The sequence below is a fragment of the Bufo bufo genome, chromosome 1 (genome assembly GCF_905171765.1).
Source record: "Bufo bufo chromosome 1, aBufBuf1.1, whole genome shotgun sequence".
Lineage (NCBI taxonomy): Eukaryota > Metazoa > Chordata > Amphibia > Anura > Bufonidae > Bufo > Bufo bufo.
Genome location: NC_053389.1, coordinates 36,387,209 through 36,408,694, shown reverse-complemented (window position 1 = coordinate 36,408,694; position 21,486 = coordinate 36,387,209). Strand labels below are relative to the sequence as shown.

General features: G+C 42.0%; 1 protein-coding gene across 6 annotated transcripts in view; it reads right to left on the bottom strand.

The window, feature by feature from the left end:
• GRAMD1A (GRAM domain containing 1A) overlaps nucleotides 1–21,486 on the bottom strand; it is a 162,347-nt gene that overhangs the window by 17,851 nt on the left and 123,010 nt on the right. For all 6 annotated transcript variants that reach the window (XM_040421902.1, XM_040421906.1, XM_040421912.1 and 3 more), the window contains 5 exons: nucleotides 17,658–17,773; nucleotides 16,855–16,975; nucleotides 11,063–11,261; nucleotides 8,311–8,466; nucleotides 6,757–6,875 (listed from right to left, as the gene is read on the bottom strand). In XM_040421902.1, coding sequence (XP_040277836.1) covers nucleotides 6,757–6,875; nucleotides 8,311–8,466; nucleotides 11,063–11,261; nucleotides 16,855–16,975; nucleotides 17,658–17,773 — 711 coding nt within the window. The remainder of the gene's footprint in view (nucleotides 1–6,756; nucleotides 6,876–8,310; nucleotides 8,467–11,062; nucleotides 11,262–16,854; nucleotides 16,976–17,657; nucleotides 17,774–21,486) is intronic.

The window sequence follows — 21,486 nt, the reverse complement described above, 5'->3', positions numbered from 1 at the left end:
CATAGTCCTGTATATAGTCCCTGAAGAGTCCTGCAAACAGTTTTCTCAAAACAGCAGTTAAGCTTACTGGTCTATAATTACTTGGGGAAGACCTAGAGCCCCCTATGAATATGGGCACCACATTTGCCTTGAGCCAGTCGCTTGGCACTGTACCAGTACCTAGAGAATCTCTAAAAATCACGAACAGAGGAACAACAACTAAACTGAATTCTTTAACCACTTCAGCCCCCCTAGCTTAAACACCCTTAATGAAGAGACCACTTTTTACACTTCTGACCTACACTACTTTCACCGTTTATAGCTCGGTCATACAACTTACCACCCAAATGAATGTTACCTCCTTTTCTTCTCACTAATACAGCTTTCATTTGGTGGTATTTGATTGCTGCTAAGATTTTTAGTTTTTCCGATATTAATCAAAATAGGCAGCAATTTTCTCAAAAAAAGTGTATTTTTAACTTTCTCTGGTTAAATTGTTCAAATATAATTACATTTCTATACAAGTTTGTGTCAGAATTTATTGTGCTAAACGTCTTTGATAAAAAAAATCCAATAAGTGTATATTTATTGGTTTGCGCAAAAGTTATAGCGTTTACAAACTATGGTACAAAAATGTGAATTTCCGCATTTTGAAGCAGCTCTGACTTTCTGAGCACCTGTCATGTTTCCTGAGGTTCTACAATGCCAGGATAGTATAAATACCCCCCAAATGACCCCATTTTAGAAAGAAGACACCCCAAAGTATTCACGGAGGGGCATGGTGAGTTCATGTATGATTAAAAAAAATTTCACAAGTTAGTGGAAAAATGATACTTTCTGAGAAAAAATAAATAATAATAAAGTTTCCATTTCTGCTAAATTCTAGCAAAAAAATAAATAAATCTCCCACGGACTCACTATGCCCCTCAGTGAATACCTTGGGGTGTCTACTTTCCAAAATGGGGTCATTTGTGGGGTGTGTTTACTGTTCTGGCATTTTGGGCGGGGCTAAATTGTGAGCAACCCTGTAAAGCCTAAGGCCCCTTTCACACGGGCGAGTATTCCGCGCGGATGCGATGCGTGAGGTGAACGCAATGCACCCGCACTGAATACCGACCCATTCATTTCTATGGGGCTGTTCACATGAGCGGTGATTTTCACGCATCACTTGTGCGTTGCGTGAAAATCGCAGCATGGTCTATATTCTGCGTTTTTTCACGCAACGCAGGCCCCATAGAAGTGAACGGGGCTGCGTGAAAATCGCAAGCATACACAAACATGGTTATAAGGGAAAATAATAGCATTCTGAATACAGAATGCATAGTACAATAGCGCTGGAGGGGTTAAAAAAATAATAATAATTTAACTCACCTTAGTCCACTTGATCGCGGCCCGGCTTCTCTTCTGTCTCCTTTGCTGAACAGGACCTGTGGTGAGCATTAATTACAGGTAAAGGACCTTTGGTGACGTCACTCCGGTCATCACATGATCCATCACCATGGTAAAAGATCATGTGATGGATCATGTGATGACCGGAGTGACGTCACCAAAGGTCCTTTACCTGTAATTAATGCTCACCACAGGTCCTGTTCAGCAAAGGAGACAGAAGGAGATGCCGGGCTACGCGATCAAGTGGACTAAGGTGAGTTAAATTATTTTATTTATTTTTTTTAACCCCACCAGCGCTAGTTTACTATGCAGTCTGTATTCAGAATGCTATTATTTTCCCTTATAACCCTGTTATAAGGGGAAATAATACACCCTACAGAACACCAATCCCAAGCCCGAACTTCTGTGAAGAAGTTCGGGTTTGGGTACCAAACATGCGCGATTTTTCTCACGCGAGTGCAAAACGCATTACAATGTTTTGCACTCGTGCGGAAAAATCGCGGGTGTTCCCGCGACGCACCCGCACATTTTCCCGCAACGCCCGTGTGAACCCAGCCTAAAGGTACTCGTTGGACTTTCGGCCCCATTACGCACCTAGGCTGCAAAAAAGTGTCACACATGTGGTATCGCCGTACTCAGGAGAAGTAGGGCAATGTGTTTTGGGGTGTATTTTTACATATACCCATGCTGGGTGTGAGAGGAATATCTCTGTAAATTGACAACTTTGTATAAAATGAACGGCACAGATTTCTTCATTCGCATCGATCAATGTGGATGAAAAAATCTCTGCCAAAAAATGTGCAAAAATATAGCGCCGCAGCGATTTTTTACGGTATTTTTGCAGTGATCAGAAAAAAAAAATTTCTGTCACTGCGGTGGGGCGGACTGAACGCAAGTGTGCGCACAAGATCAGGCCTGATCGGGCGAACACTGCGTTTTTTGTAGAGCCTAAGGAGACCCTAATGTACTGATATAGATCTGATTTAGATCAGTCTTGATCACTTACAGATACTATATAGTACTAGTGCTAATTAGCGACAGCAATGACGCTAATCAGTGACTGCGGTGCGGTGGGCGCTAACTACCTAACAAGTGGCTAACTAACTGGTGGTGATAAGGGACCCTTAGGCCCCATTCACACGTCCGCAATTCTGTTCCGCATTTTGCGGAACGGAATTGCGGACCCATTCATTTTTATGGGGACAGACTTTGTCCCGCTCGGATCTGGAATTGCGGATCTGCACTTCCGGGTCCGCACTTCCGTTCCGCAAAAATATAGATCATGTCCTATTCTTGTCCGCAATTGCGGACAAGAAAAGCCATTTTCTATATAGTTCTGGCAATGTGCAGATCCGCAAAATGCGGAAAGCACATTGCCGGTGTGCGTGTTTTGTGGATCCGTGGATCCGCAAAACACATACGGACGTCTGAATGGAGCCTTACAGGGGGGTGATCAATGACAGGGGGGTGATCAGAGAGTCTATATGGGGTGATCGGGGGTTAATAAGGGGTTAAAAAGTGACAGGGGGGGGGGGGTAGTGTAGTGTGGTGATTTGGTGCTACTTACAGAGCTGCCTGTGTCCTCTGGTGGTCGATCCAAGCAAAAGGGACCACCAGAGGACCAGGTAGCAGGTATATCAGACGATGTTAACAAAACAGCGTCTAATATACCTTTTTGGGGTTAAAATAATCGCATCTAGATCCTGCCAGCGAATGATCGCCGCTGGCAGGCTGCAGATCAACTTGTTTACCTCGCGATCCTGTGAGCGCGCGTTCACAGGAAATCTCGGCTCACGCGAGATGACTCGCTGATGCGTCAGGGAGGAATAACCCGGCCGCCCACAGGACGCATCCCTGCATTAGGCGGTCGGGAGGTGGTTAAGAACTCTTGGGTGTAATCCATCTGGCCCTGGAGTCTTGTTCACATTTACCTTATTTAACATAGCTTCAACCACATCTACAGTTAGCCAACTGAGTATATCACTGGATGTACCGACAGCCTGGGCACCACCTACATCAGCTCCTCAGGACTGGGACAACCTACATCAGCTCCTTTCTCTTATTTTGCATATACAGAGCTAAAAATCTATTAAGTACCCCTGTATATACAGATCAGTCTTATATTCTTGTACATAGGAGCAGTATTATAGTAGTTATATTCTTGTACATAGGGGGCAGTATTATAGTAGTTATATTCCTGTACATAGGGGCAGTATTATAGTAGTTATATTCTTGTACATAGGAGCAGTATTATAGTAGTCATATTCTTGTATATAGGAGCAGTATTATAGTAGTTATATTCTTGTACATAGGAGCAGTATTATAGTAGTTATATTCCTATACATAGGAGCAGAATTATAGTAGTTATATTCTTGTAAATAGGAGCAGTATTATAGTAGTTATATTCTTGTACATAGGAGCAGTATTATAGTAGTCATATTCTTGTACATAGGAGCAGTATTATAGTAGTTATATTCTTGTACATAGGAGGCAGTATTATAGTAGCTATATTCTTGTACATAGGAGCAGTATTATAGTAGTTATATTCTTGTACATAGGAGGCAGTATTATAGTAGTTATATTCTTGTACATAGGAGCAGTATTATAGTAGCTATATTCTTGTACATAGGAGCAGTATTATAGTAGTTATATTCTTGTACATAGGAGCAGTATTATAGTAGTTATATTCTTGTACATAGGAGCAGTATTATAGTAGTTATATTCTTGTACATAGGAGCAGTATTATAGTAGTTATATTCTTGTACATAGGAGCAGTATTATAGTAGTTATATTCTTGTACATAGGAGGCAGTATTATAGTAGTTATATTCTTGTACATAGGAGCAGTATTATAGTAGTTATATTCTTGTACATATGAGGCAGTATTATAGTAGTTATATTCTTGTACATAGGAGGCAGTATTATAGTAGTTATATTCTTGTACATAGGAGCGGTATTATAGTAGTTATATTCTTGTACATAGGAGCGGTATTATAGTATTTATATTCTTGTACATAGGAGCAGTATTATAGTAGTTATATTCTTGTACATAGGAGCAGTATTATAGTAGTTATATTCTTGTGCATAGGAGGCAGTATTATAGTAGTTATATTCTTGTACATAGGAGCAGTATTATAGCAGTTATATTCTTGTACATAGGAGCAGTATTATAGTAGTTATATTCTTGTACATAGGAGCAGTATTATAGTATTTATATTCTTGTACATAGGAGCAGTATTATAGTAGTTATTTTCTTGTACATAGGAGCAGTATTATAGTAGTTATATTCTTGTACATAGGAGCAGTATTTTAGTAGCTATATTCTTGTACATAGGAGCAGTATTATAGTAGTTATATTCTTGTACATAGGAGGCAGTATTATAGTAGTTATATTCTTGTACATAGGAGACAGTATTATAGCAGTTATATTCTTGTACATAGGAGGCAGTATTATAGTAGTTATATTCTTGTACATAGGAGCAGTATTATAGTAGTTATATTCTTGTACATAGGAGCAGTATTATAGTAGTTATATTCTTGTACATAGGAGGCAGTATTATAGTAGTTATATTCTTGTACATAGGAGCAGTATTATAGTAGTTATATTCTTGTACATAGGAGCAGTATTATAGTAGTTATATTATTGTACATAGAAGGCAGTATTATAGTAGTTATATTCTTGTACAGAGGAGCAGTATTATAGTAGTCATATTCTTGTACATAGGAGGCAGTATTATATAATAGTTATATTCTTGTACATAGGAGGCAGTATTATAGTAGTTATATTCTTGTACATAGGAGCAGTATTATATAATAGTTATATTCTTGTACATAGGAGCAGTATTATAGTAGTTATATTCTTGTACATAGGAGGCAGTATTATAGTAGTTATATTCTTGTACATAGGAGCAGTATTATAGTAGTTATATTCTTGTACATAGGAGCAGTATTATAGTAGTTATATTCTTGTACATAGGAGCAGTATTATAGTAGTTATATTCTTGTACATAGGAGCAGTATTATAGTAGTTATATTCTTGTACATAGGAGGCAGTATTATAGTAGTTATATTCTTGTACATAGGAGCGGTATTATAGTAGTTATATTCTTGTACATAGGAGCAGTATTATAGTAGTTATATTCTTGTACATAGGAGCAGTATTATAGTAGTTATATTCTTGTACATAGGAGGCAGTATTATAGTAGTTATATTCTTGTACATAGGAGCAGTATTATAGTAGTTGTATTCTTGTACATAGGAGACAGTATTATAGCAGTTATATTCTTGTACATAGGAGGCAGTATTATAGTAGTTATATTCTTGTACATAGGAGCAGTATTATAGTAGTTATATTCTTGTACATAGGAGGCAGTATTATAGTAGTTATATTCTTGTACATAGGAGCAGTATTATAGTAGTTATATTCTTGTACATAGGAGCAGTATTATAGTAGTTATATTATTGTACATAGAAGGCAGTATTATAGTAGTTATATTCTTGTACATAGGAGCAGTATTATAGTAGTTATATTATTGTACATAGGAGCAGTATTATAGTAGTTATATTCTTGTACAGAGGAGCAGTATTATAGTAGTTATATTCTTGTACAGAGGAGCAGTATTATAGTAGTTATATTCTTGTACATAGGGGCAGTATTATAGTAGTTATATTCTTGTACATAGGAGCAGTATTATAGTAGTTATATTCTTGTACATAGGAGCAGTATAATAGTTGTTATATTCTTGTACATAGGAGCAGTATTATATAATAGTTATATTCTTGTACATAGGAGCAGTATTATAGTAGTCATATTCTTGTACATAGGAGGCAGTATTATATAATAGTTATATTCTTGTACATAGGAGGCAGTATTATAGTAGTTATATTCTTGTACATAGGAGCAGTATTATATAATAGTTATATTCTTGTACATAGGAGCAGTATTATAGTAGTTATATTCTTGTACATAGGAGGCAGTATTATAATAGTTATATTCTTGTACATAGGAGCAGTATTATAGTAGTTATATTCTTGTACATAGGAGGCAGTATTATAATAGTTATATTCTTGTACATAGGAGCAGTATTATAGTAGTTATATTCTTGTACATAGGAGCAGTATTATAGTAGTTATATTCTTGTACATAGGGGGCAGTATTATAGTAGTTATATTCTTGTACATAGGAGCAGTATTATAGTAGTTATATTCTTGTACATAGGAGCAGTATTATAGTAGTTATATTCTTGTACATAATAGCAGTATTATAGTAGTTATATTCTTGTACATAGGAGGCAGTATTATAATAGTTATATTCTTGTACATAGGAGCAGTATTATAGTAGTTATATTCTTGGTATGTGACAATATGTGAAACAACAGTCCTGTCTCACCTGGGTCTCAACAACATTGGCTGTTTTTGGCCCCAGTGGGTTATTGATGGGAATGGTATAGCTGATAATACGAGACTGTTTACCACTGCTGTCCGGTACCCAGGGGTTCACGACAATATCTGTAGGGATTACATAAGAAAATTTATAAAATAAAGACATCAGCAGAACATTGACAGTTTTTTTTTGGATCATTCATTAAAAGGGGTTGTCTCACTTCAGTAAGTGGCATTTATCATGTAGAGATAGGCTACTTTCACACTAGCGGCAGGACGGATCTGACAGGCCGTTCCCCCTGTCGGATCCGTCCTGCCGCTATTTCGCCGTGCCGCCACTCCGTCCCCATTGAATATAATAGGGACGGGTACGGAGCTCCAGCGCAGCACGGCTGTGCACGGCGAAAGTCAAAAAACAGCAATTTTGTGCTACCAAAGAGCAACCAAAAATCATATGTACACTAAAATTGTACCAACAAAACTGCTAGCCTATCGCGTAGTTTGCAAAATTAGGTCTTTTTTTGGAGTTTCTACTCTAGGGATGCATCAGGGGGTCTTTAAATGTGACATGGCAGCTTAAAATTATCCCAGTCAAATCTGCCTTCCAAAAACCATATGGCGTTCCTTTCCTTCTGCGCCCTGTCGTGTGCCCGTACAGCTGTTTACGACCACATATGGGGTGTTTCTGTAAACCACAAAATGAGGGCCATAAATATTGAGTTTTGTTTGGCTGTTAACCCTTGCTTTGTTACTGGAAAAAAATTATTAAAATGGAATATCTGCCAAAAAAGTGAAATTCTGAAATTTCATCTCCATTTTCCATTAAGTCTTGTGGAACACCTAAAGGGTTAACAAAGTTTGAAAAAAAAAAAAACCCCAAAAAAACGGTTTTAAATACCTTGAGGGGTGTAGTTTCTAAAATGGGGTCATTTTGGGGTGGTTTCTATTATGTAAGCCTCACAAAGTGACTTCAGACCTGAACTGGTCCTTCAAAAAGTGGGTTTTGGAAATTTTTTGAGAAATTTCAAGATTTGCTTCTAAACTTCTAAACCTTCTAACGTCCCAAAAAAATAAAATGGCATTCACAACATGATCCAAACATAAAGTAGATATATGGGAAATGTAAAGTAATAACTATTATATGAGGTATCACTATCTGTTTCAAAAGCAGAGAAATAGAAATTTGGAAAGTTGCTAATTTTTCCAATTTTTTTGGTAAATTTGGTATTTTTGTTTTTTTAAATAAAAATGAAAAACATTGACTGAAATTTACCACTATCATGAAGTACAATGTGTCACGAGAAAACCAACTCAGAATGGCTTAGATAAGTAAAAGCGTTCCAAAGTCATTACCACATAAAGTGACACGTGTCAGATTTGCAAAAATCGGCCTGGGATTTAAGGTGAAAAGTGGCTCGGTGCTGAAGGGGTTAATATAAGCAATCATGCCTCATAAACGTTATGACAGATGATCATTTTATCAGCAGAGATAAAGCATTGCCCAATTATGGTAAATAAGCTCCTCGTTACATGGAAGAAGCTCATAAAGACTGCGGCTGACCTGTGAACTTTCTCTCCTGCAGGAATTCGGTTATAAACCGGGTGTCCGAGGTCAGCGCCTGCTGCATGCGCTCCGCGCTGAGGTGATACACCGTGTTAATGTGCAGTCGGCCCGGCAGGTCGGAGGTTAGGGCATCTTTACCGAGGCAAATAGCTTCTGAAATAAGACAAAATGTGCAAATGGTTACATGGTGGACATGAAGCTCTATAACATACATCTGCAGCGTTCCAGCGGTGATGGAACTACAAGTTCCAGAATACCCTGCAGAGGAATGGCCTACTGATGACCTAATTCAGATGTAAAGACATTAATAATTAAATATCAGCACCGAATCACTGTATAAAGTGCTAACCAAACATTGGAGGAGAAGATACCGTAGGAGAGAAGAAAGAAATAGAGAAGGAGGAGAGTGGAGAGGATGTCGGAGGTATGTGCCGGAAATACTGACAATGTATACCTACATCTGAAGCCTTTGGGATATACTGCTCTATAGATACTCACACCTCACCGACTGAGAAAAATATGCAAAAAATATATAAAAAAAGAAATAAGTTCTAGACTGGAGGGGGGGGGGGGGGAGCTGTGATGTCCTATATCTGGGTGGGCTGTGATGTCCTATATCTGGATGGGCTGTGATGTCCTATATCTGGATGGGCTGTGATGTCCTATATCTTGATGGGCTGTGATGTCCTATATCTTGATGGGCTGTGATGTCCTATATCTTGATGGGCTGTGATGTCCTATATCTTGATGGGCTGTGATGTCCTATATCTTGATGGGCTGTGATGTCCTATATCTTGATGGGCTGTGATGTCCTATATCTTGATGGGCTGTGATGTCCTATATCTTGATGGGCTGTGATGTCCTATATCTTGATGGGCTGTGATGTCCTATATCTTGATGGGCTGTGATGTCCTATATCTTGATGGGCTGTGATGTCCTATATCTTGATGGGCTGTGATGTCCTATATCTTGATGGGCTGTGATGTCCTATATCTTGATGGGCTGTGATGTCCTATATCTTGATGGGCTGTGATGTCCTATATCTTGATGGGCTGTGATGTCCTATATCTTGATGGGCTGTGATGTCCTATATCTTGATGGGCTGTGATGTCCTATATCTTGATGGGCTGTGATGTCCTATATCTTGATGGGCTGTGATGTCCTATATCTTGATGGGCTGTGATGTCCTATATCTTGATGGGCTGTGATGTCCTATATCTTGATGGGCTGTGATGTCCTATATCTTGATTTTACCAATCATTCGATATTGTGACACATTACAGTGTTTGCACATAAAATGAAAATGCTTGGACTGGGGTAAAGTGTGTGAGTGGGTAATTGATGGAAGAAAAAAAAGGAGAAGAGAAAATAGAGAAGAAGAGAGTAGAAGAGGAGGAAGAAGAAGAAGAAGAGAAAAAAGGAGAACAAACAAAAGACAAAAGAAAAGTGAAAGAGAAGATAGGGGAAGAAAATAGAGAAAAACAAAGTAGAATGGAAAGGAGAAGAATGAAAAGAAGTGAAGAGGAGAGACAGGCCAAAAGAGAGGAGAGAACGTAGTAAAGGAGAGGGGAGGAGATAAGAAGAAAAACAAAAGACAAGAGAGAAGAAAGTAAAGGAGAAGAGATAAGAGATTGGTAAAGGAAAAAAAGAGTAGGCAAAATGAGTAAAGTAAAAGAAAAGGGAAATGAAATGTAACAAGAGGAGAAGAGAAACAAAAAACAAGAGAGAAGAAAGTAAAGGAAAAGAGGGTAAAAGAGAAAAGAGCAAGTAGAAGAGAGTAGGGAAAACAGAGTAAAAGAGAAGGGAAAAGAAAGAAGAGAAACAAGGAGAGAAGAGAAATAGGAGACAAAAGAAAATAGGGTAAAATAGATTAGATGGAGAAAAGAGTAAAAGAGAAGTGAGTAGAAGAGAGGAGGACAGAGAACAGAATAGAAAAGAGAAGAAATGAGTGGAAGAGAAAAGAGAGATGGCGATGGGAGAAGAAAAGAGAAGAGAGAAAATGGAGTAGAGACTAATAATAGAGAGAAAAAAAAAATGAAAAGAGGGAAAAGAGAAGGAGAATAGTATAGAAAAGAGGAGAAGATAGGAAAAGGAAAAGAATAAAAAGAAGAATGTAAAGGACATTGGAGAAGAGAAAAAACACACCAGAGAAGAAAACAGAAGGGGAGAGAAAGGAGCAGAGGAGAAGAGAGGGGATGTAGCAGCCAGAAGAAAGATGGCAAAAAGAGAAAATAGAAAAAGAAAGAGGAGAAGAGAAGATGACAGAGGAAGAGCAGAGCAAGAGAGAAGAAGTGAGGAGAAGAGAGATGTGGAAGCAGGAGAATAGAAATGATGGCAGATCTGTATCTGTAGAATTACCTACAGTCCAATTACCGGGTACAGTCCCTGCCGACTGTGATCAAACACCCCCACTGCCGTCACAGTGACTGACAGCCATGAGACCCCCGCTGCCCTCGTTATCCGGCGCCAGATGTTCAACATGATAAGTCAAAGCTGCAAGATGAATCCTACTCTAATACAGGAGCGCTGAGTGATCTCCACAGGTGTGCCAGGCGTCCTCTACTGTGCGCCACAGCGCCATGCCAGGGCTTATTATCAAGCTCTATTAGCATTGTGGGAGACCGCTACACATCGCCTTTATCTGATGTCAGAGTCGCACAGACGTCAGGATTTAAAGTTCTGAATGCAGCTTTGGCTGTGACTAGAGTATAAGGAATGATGCAGATGGTTTATACCCTCCATCTCTTACCCTCGTCCTGTGTGGAGCTAGAGGAGGAGTTGTTACTTTGGTCTGTGGGAAGTTCCTCTCCGGGGAGAAGGTCTAGAGCGGGCAGGGAGTCCAGCAGTCCCGATCCAGCCATCTCCGAAAGAGGAGTCACAGTCTGACTGGAGGAACCATCTAACTGAGAGTCCGAGAGAGCGTCCGACTGTCCGGCCATGTCTTCTGGCTGAAAGAAACCATGACAGCGACATGTAAAGTGGATTGTCAATGAGCGTGTGCCAGTGTGGAAGTCCCAGTGGCGCTTTTTCTGCACCACAAGCTAAGAGGAATCCGCATCCCATTGTATTCAACTGGAAATCCGCTCCGTAATTCATAAGCAGTGTGCGTTTTCCCAGTATGGATTGTGGCGCTTTTTCTGCACCACAAGCTAAGAGGAATCCGCATCCCATTGTATTCAACTGGAAATCCGCTCCGTAATTCATAAGCAGTGTGCGTTTTCCCAGTATGGATTGTGGCGCTTTTTCTGCACCACAAGCTAAGAGGAATCCGCATCCCATTGTATTCAACTGGAAATCCGCTCCGTAATTCATAAGCAGTGTGCGTTTTCCCAGTATGGATTGTGGGGAGGAAAAAAAACGTATTCATTTTCCGTGCAGATTACATGTGCTAACACCGCCGTGTGAACACGTCAGGGTGCGGCCACACAGGGTGGATTTTCCACAGTCTCATCTATTTTGCTGCTACTGCAAAACCGCCACGTGTGAACATGCGCTAAGTGTTTACACCCAAAATGTATCCAACATACACTAGGGGGGGGTCACTATGCAAAATGTACTAGAATTCAGGCTCAAAGTGAACCAAAACACAGGTGTACAAGGGACGCGCCAGTTTTTATGTTTTTGAGACACCTTTTATGCCTCACTCGGCAGTTTCGACAAGGGGTGCGGCTAAAAGGATTTGTAAATGCTGGTCAAAATATTGGTCTAAAGTAAGCCAGCCAAGAGGGGGCAAACAGAACGTGAAGAGCAGACATCCTCTGCGTCTGGAGGAAAGAAGGTTTGTACACAAACATAGAAGAGGATTCTTTACTGTAAGAGCAGTGAGACTATGGACTCTGTACTGTAAGAGCAGTGAGACTATGGACTCTGTACTGTAAGAGCAGTGAGACTATGGACTCTTTACTGTAAGAGCAGTGAGACTATGGACTCTTTACTGTAAGAGCAGTGAGACTATGGACTCTTTACTGTAAGAGCAGTGAGACTATGGACTCTATACTGTAAGAGCAGTGAGACTATGGAGCTCTTTACTGTAAGAGCAGCGAGACTATGGAGCTCTTTACTGTAAGAGCAGTGAGACTATGGACTCTATACTGTAAGAGCAGTGAGACTATGGAGCTCTTTACTGTAAGAGCAGTGAGACTATGGAGCTCTTTACTGTAAGAGCAGTGAGACTATGGACTCTATACTGTAAGAGCAGTGAGACTATGGAGTCTTTACTGTAAGAGCAGTGAGACTATGGACTCTTTACTGTAAGAGCAGTGAGACTATGGACTCTTTACTGTAAGAGCAGTGAGACTATGGACTCTTTACTGTAAGAGCAGTGAGACTATGGACTCTGTACTGTAAGAGCAGTGAGACTATGGACTCTATACTGTAAGAGCAGTGAGACTATGGACTCTTTACTGTAAGAGCAGTGAGACTATGGACTCTGTACTGTAAGAGCAGTGAGACTATGGACTCTGTACTGTAAGAGCAGTGAGACTATGGACTCTATACTGTAAGAGCAGTGAGACTATGGACTCTATACTGTAAGAGCAGTGAGACTATGGACTCTTTACTGTAAGAGCAGTGAGACTATGGACTCTTTACTGTAAGAGCAGTGACACTATGGACTCTTTACTGTAAGAGCAGTGAGACTATGGACTCTATACTGTAAGAGCAGTGAGACTATGGACTCTATACTGTAAGAGCAGTCAGACTATGGACTCTTTACTGTAAGAGCAGTGAGACTATGGACTCTTTACTGTAAGAGCAGTGAGACTATGGACTCTTTACTGTAAGAGCAGTGAGACTATGGACTCTTTACTGTAAGAGCAGTGAGACTATGGACTCTTTACTGTAAGAGCAGTGACACTATGGACTCTTTACTGTAAGAGCAGTGAGACTATGGACTCTATACTGTAAGAGCAGTGAGACTATGGACTCTATACTGTAAGAGCAGTGAGACTATGGACTCTACTGTAAGAGCAGTGAGACTATGGACTCTTTACTGTAAGAGCAGTGATACTATGGACTCTTTACTGTAAGAGCAGTGAGACTATGGACTCTTTACTGTAAGAGCAGTGAGACTATGGACTCTATACTGTAAGAGCAGTGAGACTATGGACTCTTTACTGTAAGAGCAGTGAGACTATGGACTCTGTACTGTAAGAGCAGTGAGACTATGGACTCTGTACTGTAAGAGCAGTGAGACTATGGACTCTGTACTGTAAGAGCAGTGAGACTATGGACTCTGTACTGTAAGAGCAGTGAGACTATGGACTCTTTACTGTAAGAGCAGTGAGACTATGGACTCTTTACTGTAAGAGCAGTGAGACTATGGACTCTTTACTGTAAGAGCAGTGAGACTATGGACTCTTTACTGTAAGAGCAGTGAGACTATGGACTCTGTACTGTAAGAGCAGTGAGACTATGGACTCTGTACTGTAAGAGCAGTGAGACTATGGACTCTGTACTGTAAGAGCAGTGAGACTATGGACTCTTTACTGTAAGAGCAGTGAGATTATGGACTCTTTACTGTAAGAGCAGTGAGACTATGGACTCTTTACTGTAAGAGCAGTGAGACTATGGACTCTTTACGGTAAGAGCAGTGAGACTATGGACTCTTTACGGTAAGAGCAGTGAGACTATGGACTCTTTACTGTAAGAGCAGTGAGACTATGGACTCTTTACTGTAAGAGCAGTGAGACTATGGACTCTTTACTGTAAGAGCAGTGAGACTATGGACTCTTTACTGTAAGAGCAGTGAGACTATGGACTCTTTACTGTAAGAGCAGTGACACTATGGACTCTTTACTGTAAGAGCAGTGAGACTATGGACTCTATACTGTAAGAGCAGTGAGACTATGGACTCTATACTGTAAGAGCAGTCAGACTATGGACTCTTTACTGTAAGAGCAGTGAGACTATGGACTCTATACTGTAAGAGCAGTGAGACTATGGACTCTTTACTGTAAGAGCAGTGAGACTATGGACTCTGTACTGTAAGAGCAGTGAGACTATGGACTCTGTACTGTAAGAGCAGTGAGACTATGGACTCTGTACTGTAAGAGCAGTGAGACTATGGACTCTGTACTGTAAGAGCAGTGAGACTATGGACTCTTTACTGTAAGAGCAGTGAGACTATGGACTCTTTACTGTAAGAGCAGTGAGACTATGGACTCTTTACTGTAAGAGCAGTGAGACTATGGACTCTTTACTGTAAGAGCAGTGAGACTATGGACTCTGTACTGTAAGAGCAGTGAGACTATGGACTCTGTACTGTAAGAGCAGTGAGACTATGGACTCTGTACTGTAAGAGCAGTGAGACTATGGACTCTTTACTGTAAGAGCAGTGAGATTATGGACTCTTTACTGTAAGAGCAGTGAGACTATGGACTCTTTACTGTAAGAGCAGTGAGACTATGGACTCTTTACGGTAAGAGCAGTGAGACTATGGACTCTTTACGGTAAGAGCAGTGAGACTATGGACTCTTTACTGTAAGAGCAGTGAGACTATGGACTCTTTACTGTAAGAGCAGTGAGACTATGGACTCTTTACTGTAAGAGCAGTGAGACTATGGACTCTTTACTGTAAGAGCAGTGAGACTATGGACTCTTTACTGTAAGAGCAGTGACACTATGGACTCTTTACTGTAAGAGCAGTGAGACTATGGACTCTATACTGTAAGAGCAGTGAGACTATGGACTCTATACTGTAAGAGCAGTCAGACTATGGACTCTTTACTGTAAGAGCAGTGAGACTATGGACTCTTTACTGTAAGAGCAGTGAGACTATGGACTCTTTACTGTAAGAGCAGTGACACTATGGACTCTTTACTGTAAGAGCAGTGACACTATGGACTCTTTACTGTAAGAGCAGTGACACTATGGACTCTTTACTGTAAGAGCAGTGAGACTATGGACTCTGTACTGTAAGAGCAGTGAGACTATGGACTCTGTACTGTAAGAGCAGTGAGACTATGGACTCTGTACTGTAAGAGCAGTGAGACTATGGACTCTTTACTGTAAGAGCAGTGAGATTATGGACTCTTTACTGTAAGAGCAGTGAGACTATGGACTCTTTACTGTAAGAGCAGTGAGACTATGGACTCTTTACGGTAAGAGCAGTGAGACTATGGACTCTTTACTGTAAGAGCAGTGAGACTATGGACTCTTTACTGTAAGAGCAGTGAGACTATGGACTCTTTACTGTAAGAGCAGTGAGACTATGGACTCTTTACTGTAAGAGCAGTGAGACTATGGACTCTTTACTGTAAGAGCAGTGAGACTATGGACTCTTTACTGTAAGAGCAGTGAGACTATGGACTCTTTACTGTAAGAGCAGTGAGACTATGGACTCTTTACTGTAAGAGCAGTGAGACTATGGACTCTTTACTGTAAGAGCAGTGAGACTATGGAGCTCTTTACGGTAAGAGCAGTGAGACTATGGACTCTTTACTGTAAGAGCAGTGAGACTATGGAGCTCTTTACGGTAAGAGCAGTGAGACTATGGACTCTTTACGGTAAGAGCAGTGAGACTATGTACTCTTTACGGTAAGAGCAGTGAGACTATGTACTCTATACTGTAAGAGCAGTGAGACTATGTACTCTTTACTGTAAGAGCAGCGAGACTATGGACTCTATACTGTAAGAGCAGTGAGACTATGGACTCTTTACTGTAAGAGCAGTGAGACTATGGACTCTTTACTGTAAGAGCAGCGAGACTATGGACTCTTTACTGTAAGAGCAGTGACACTATAGACTCTTTACGGTAAGAGCAGTGAGACTATGGACTCTATACTGTAAGAGCAGTGACACTATGGACTCTTTACGGTAAGAGCAGTGACACTATGGACTCTTTACTGTAAGAGCAGTGAGACTATGGACTCTTTACTGTAAGAGCAGTGACACTATGGACTCTTTACGGTAAGAGCAGTGACACTATGGACTCTTTACGGTAAGAGCAGTGAGACTATGGACTCTATACTGTAAGAGCAGTGAGACTATGGACTCTTTACGGTAAGAGCAGTGAGACTATGGAGCTCTTTACTGTAAGAGCAGTGAGACTATGGACTCTTTACTGTAAGAGCAGCGAGACTATAGACTCTTTACTGTAAGAGCAGTGAGACTATGGAACTCTCTGCCTGAGGAGGTGGTGATGGTGAGTACAATAAAGGAATTCAAGAGGGGCCTGGATGTATTTCTGGAGCGTAATAATATTACAGGCTATAGCTACTAGAGAGGGGTCGCTGATCCAGGGAGTTATTCTGATGCATAATTGGAGTCGGGAAGGAATTTTGTTGCCCGAAAATTAGGAAAATTGTCTTCTATCTCACAGGGGGGTTTTACCTTCTCCTGGATGAACTTTGCAGGATAACAGGCCGAACTGGATGGACAGATGTCTTTTTTCAGCCTTACAAACCCCGTTACTATGTTACTCACACAGCGTGCATCACTGTGATAAATTTGGCGCAGGTTCTTCTGCATTTCGCATCCAAATTTAGGACAGTAATAAGACAACTACCAGGAATATTCTTATCACAGAATGGAGGATCTTACCGTGAGCAATCCTTCTCCACTGCTGGTAAGGGAGGTGAAGGAGTCAATGATCGGCAGCTTGGGGCTGCTGCGGGTAGACGTGTCACTCAGATCTGGGCCCTCGGGATACTCTTCACTGACCCTAAATAAGGGAAGTTTATCAATTTTTAGTTTTAAAGTTTGGAAAAAAGTTGCAGCATTGATTGAGACTATAAATTGCATTACATTGGTTCTTGCGCCCTCTGGTGGCATTTCATCCACCCTGCAGACAGATGCAACACGTACCATTTCCCAACTCTCCATTCAAGAAAAAAAAAAAAGAGCTGCGTCTCTAGCACCACCTGTAACTTTTTTCGGTGGGAAAGAGGTAATATTAATACCATGGCATGGCCTATAAGTCTCCTTATGCCTACAAGGCACTGTGCATAGGGAGAGACAGTACTCCAAACCCCAATCTCCATCATTCATATAAGCTGCTCTCTACATTGATGATATGTGATTTGAGATATTACTGTCACCTTGCAGAACTCAGGCCATTGGTTTCAGCCAATAGCAGCAGCCTAATCCCTCCCGCAGCTGAGGATTTGTCACATTTGCATCTAGTCTAGGCAATCTTCAGTCCGATACAATGTATCCGTGCAGGCAAAATGTAACAATCCTTCAGGACAGGAGAGAGATTGGTGCTGCTGATGGGCAGATGATTGTCTAGACTGCATACAATTGTGACAAACTCTCAGCTGTGGAAAGTGTTAGGGTCTGTACAGATTTTCAGACACAAGAAGTGAAACCGTTTGCCATTTCTGTGTAAATCCGACAGCACTTACCCCAGGCCATTGAGCAGCTCTCGCGGTGACACGTAGTCCTCATCTTCGCTGGTCAGGCCGAGCTCGGTACCATAGCACTGGTGGACTGTGTGCCACAACTCCTGGGGGGACAGCGTCTGCCGGGAGAGAATGTGACAAGAGTTTGACGCTGATATCTACTGACCGCACTGCTGGACAGAAGGAAGGTTTGACATAGTAAAATAGCAAAATCGTACAAGACCTGGGAGGCCGAAGGGGTGATCAGTGCCCGCCAAGATGTCCAAAGAAGAGCGAGTCAGGGGTCAGGTCATCAGGGAGACTAAGGGGTGATCAGTGCCCACCAAGATGTCCAAAGAAGAAGGATACCAGGGGTCAGATCATCAGGGAGACTGAGGGGTGATCAGTGCCCGCCAAGATGTCCAAAGAAGAGTGATGTCAGGGGTCAGGTCATCAGGGAGACTAAGGGGTGATCAGTGCCCGCCAAGATGTCCAAAGAAGAGCGAGTCAGGGGTCAGGTCATCAGGGAGACTAAGGGGTGATCAGTGCCCCCCAAGATGTCCAAAGAAGAGTGAGTCAGGGGTCAGGTCATCAGGGAGACTAAGGGGTGATCAGTGCCCCCCAAGATGTCCAAAGAAGAGCGAGTCAGGGGTCAGGTCATCAGGGAGACTAACTAAGGGGTGATCAGTGCCCACCAAGATGTCCAAAGAAGAAGGATACCAGGGGTCAGATCATCAGGGAGACTGAGGGGTGATCAGTGCCCGCCAAGATGTCCAAAGAAGAAGGATACCAGGGGTCAGGTCATCAGGGAGACTGAGGGGTGATCAGTGCCCGCCAAGATGTCCAAAGAAGAGTGATGTCAGGGGTCAGGTCATCAGGGAGACTAAGGGGTGATCAGTGCCCGCCAAGATGTCCAAAGAAGAGCGAGTCAGGGGTCAGGTCATCAGGGAGACTAAGGGGTGATCAGTGCCCCCCAAGATGTCCAAAGAAGAGCGAGTAAGGGGTCAGGTCATCAGGGAGACTAAGGGGTGATCAGTGCCCCCCAAGATGTCCAAAAAAGAATGATGCCAGGGGTCAGATCATCAGGGAGACTGAGGGGTGATCGGTGCCCCTCAAGATGTCCAAAGAAGCATGATGCCAGGGGTCAGATCTTCAGGGAGACTGAGGGGTGATCAGTGCCCCCCAAGATGTCCAAAGAAGCATGATGCCAGGGGTCAGGTCATCAGGCAGATGGATGGGTAATCAGTGTCCCCTGTAGATCTATTATGATGCCAGGGGCAACTACTCCTCTGTCCACTACAGGTCCATGTTCTCCACCGTACATGAGGTCTTCTCAAGCCCATGACACATCCACATGTGCAGATAAGAGAATACAGCAAACAGCTGCGTACATGTAAATGATCAGACCTCCCACAGATAGGGGTTGTGAAGAAAAAGGAGAAGTATGTAATGTTAGGAGGGAAGGGGCTAGGTTCAAAATTTGGCACGGAAAGGGGGGGGGGGGGTTGTCATTTTAATTTTCACCTTAGGCAGAAGAAAGGCTAGGCGCAGCCCTGGTACCAATTCAGACCAGGGGGGCTACCCAGGTTAGTACTTTACATCAGAGCAGTCCACACTGCATCAGGTTTATGGCGATTTAGTTTGTACGTCCCATTGTCAGACGTGGGGGCTGGGATAGAAGGATTCTGCAGAGAGAGGCGCGGTGGATATCCCACCTGAAAACAACGAACCCTGGTGGTCTGAGTGAGTAATTACACTATGGTTTCTTCCTCTAAATACTGAATAACCCTAATGAATGATTAACCTAGATTAGATTTTTCTTCATAACTGATAAGTAGTCACCATTATCTTTTATATTGGTGACTTCATGGACTTTCCATTTTAATTTCCATTTTATTATTTGCTGTATGACATCCACCATAGTGAATAATTTCATCTCTAGTACCATGATCTGCTTGCTGTGGTCATTATTTGCTATGGAAGCACTCTCGCTAATATTTCATCATTATGTTTGCCCCCTCTGCCATAGAAGCCTCGATTCTTCTCTTTCTTTCATTTGTAGGCGCAGTCATGTAGCGGCTCTGTTTGGCACTGGCTACGCCAGGAGCGCTCCTGTGAGCGGAGCCTGACCCGGCCGCGGAAGTACTAAGCCAGGCGGCCACACTGTAGGAGCGCTCCCAGATGGGGCTGGACCTTATCACGTCATAGGGAATCCACCTCCGCTGAGAACTGAGCCTTGCCGATAGGTGGCTGCTCTTGACTTGGCCACAATACTTAGAGTCTACTTACTTTTAGGTTTAGTCCCCTGATGACATCACATGTCCCAGTGTGTTCGAAACGCGTTGAGACATTAAGACATTAGGGACTCCTTTTACTCTAAAGGCCTGGATGGTTGGTAGGTTCTTCACCCACGTAGGGCTTATTAGGGTACACAATTTCCAGGTGGGCCACCTGAGCCCTTCTTTTGGCCAGCAGCCAGGTACATAACGATCTGGTGCTTTCAGCATTAATGTAGGAGCATAAGGCACTTCTGAACCTGGCCAGTGTATTTCCATACTCAGGATGATGATACAGTTCCTTACCGTGGCGCGGGCGGCAGTATTATGTGGTATTTGGTTCTACTGGGGCAGTTGTGGTATCTGGTTCTTCTGGGGCTTTTTCTATGCTGCACTGTGGTGCTTGGTTCTGCTGGGGCAGCATTTTGTCCTGCACCATGGTATTGCGGGCTCCGCCTACTTCCATCATCCCGCCTTCTGTCCATTTGGACCTGCCTATTATTATTTTTTCCCGGGCCTCATTAAGTTCCTAGTCTGCCCCTGGGTACTTTCTACTATATTGATATCTTAACTGATGAAATAAAAGTTGTTCTTCTGTCTCTCTGGTTTTTATGATACTTTTGAACAAAAATTTGGTACTGAGGTGAACACTACCGATTAGGGGTGTTGTGTGAGTTACCAAAAATAAATAGCTGAACCATTTACACACCAACATCTAACAAATAGCACTCAAATTACATATAAGATACATTCCCTTTAAACGGGTTGTCCAGCTGAGGGGAAAAAAAAGGGGGCATAATAGTCTACTGCTCCGAGTCTGAAGCTTCCCAGCCCCTCCGCTGGTCTCTACTTCTCGGTCCCTCTCAACACAAAAATGTTACCACTGACTTCGGTGGGTCACAGCTGCAGCCAGGGATTGGCTGAGCAGTCCCACGTCCCATGTGAGTGGCTTCATCTCTTATCTATCACCTGTCTTATTTGTTATCCACTATATTTAGTGTACTTTGCTTCCATCTTGTCTGCATTTTTATATTTGGTTTTATGAAGTTATCTATGCTGTAATTCTATGCCACTTATCTTGTAACTCCTCCTCCTCTGTGAGCTCACATCCTGTGTCATGCAGTCCTTTCCTGTTTGTCAGACATGCATCACAGAGCTAAAGAGAAGATTTTCCTTTTACCTCGATCATCATTTCTCAAGGTACGTTCAATAAATTAGCTAAAGGCTTATGCATTGCATCTCCCTCACTGGAGTTCTACAGGCAACTGGTGTCGCTAGGGCAGTGATCATACCGAGTTCACTATCTTCCATTGCTTGTACAAGAGATTGCCAATCATACTATCACAATCAGAAACTTCACGTACATCAGTGGCAGAACAGCACAAGTGGAATAGTTATGTCTGGAAGATGATGTCACTTCCTGTATACAGCAGGTCATGATGTCACCTCCCATAGGGCAAAAGGTCTTCAATTCTGTTGAGCTGCATAACAGTGAATGAGCCTGCACACAGGGTGACCAAGGCAAAGGGCAGATGGAATGGCTGATAACAGCGAACAATAGTTTGCATTCGCCAGCA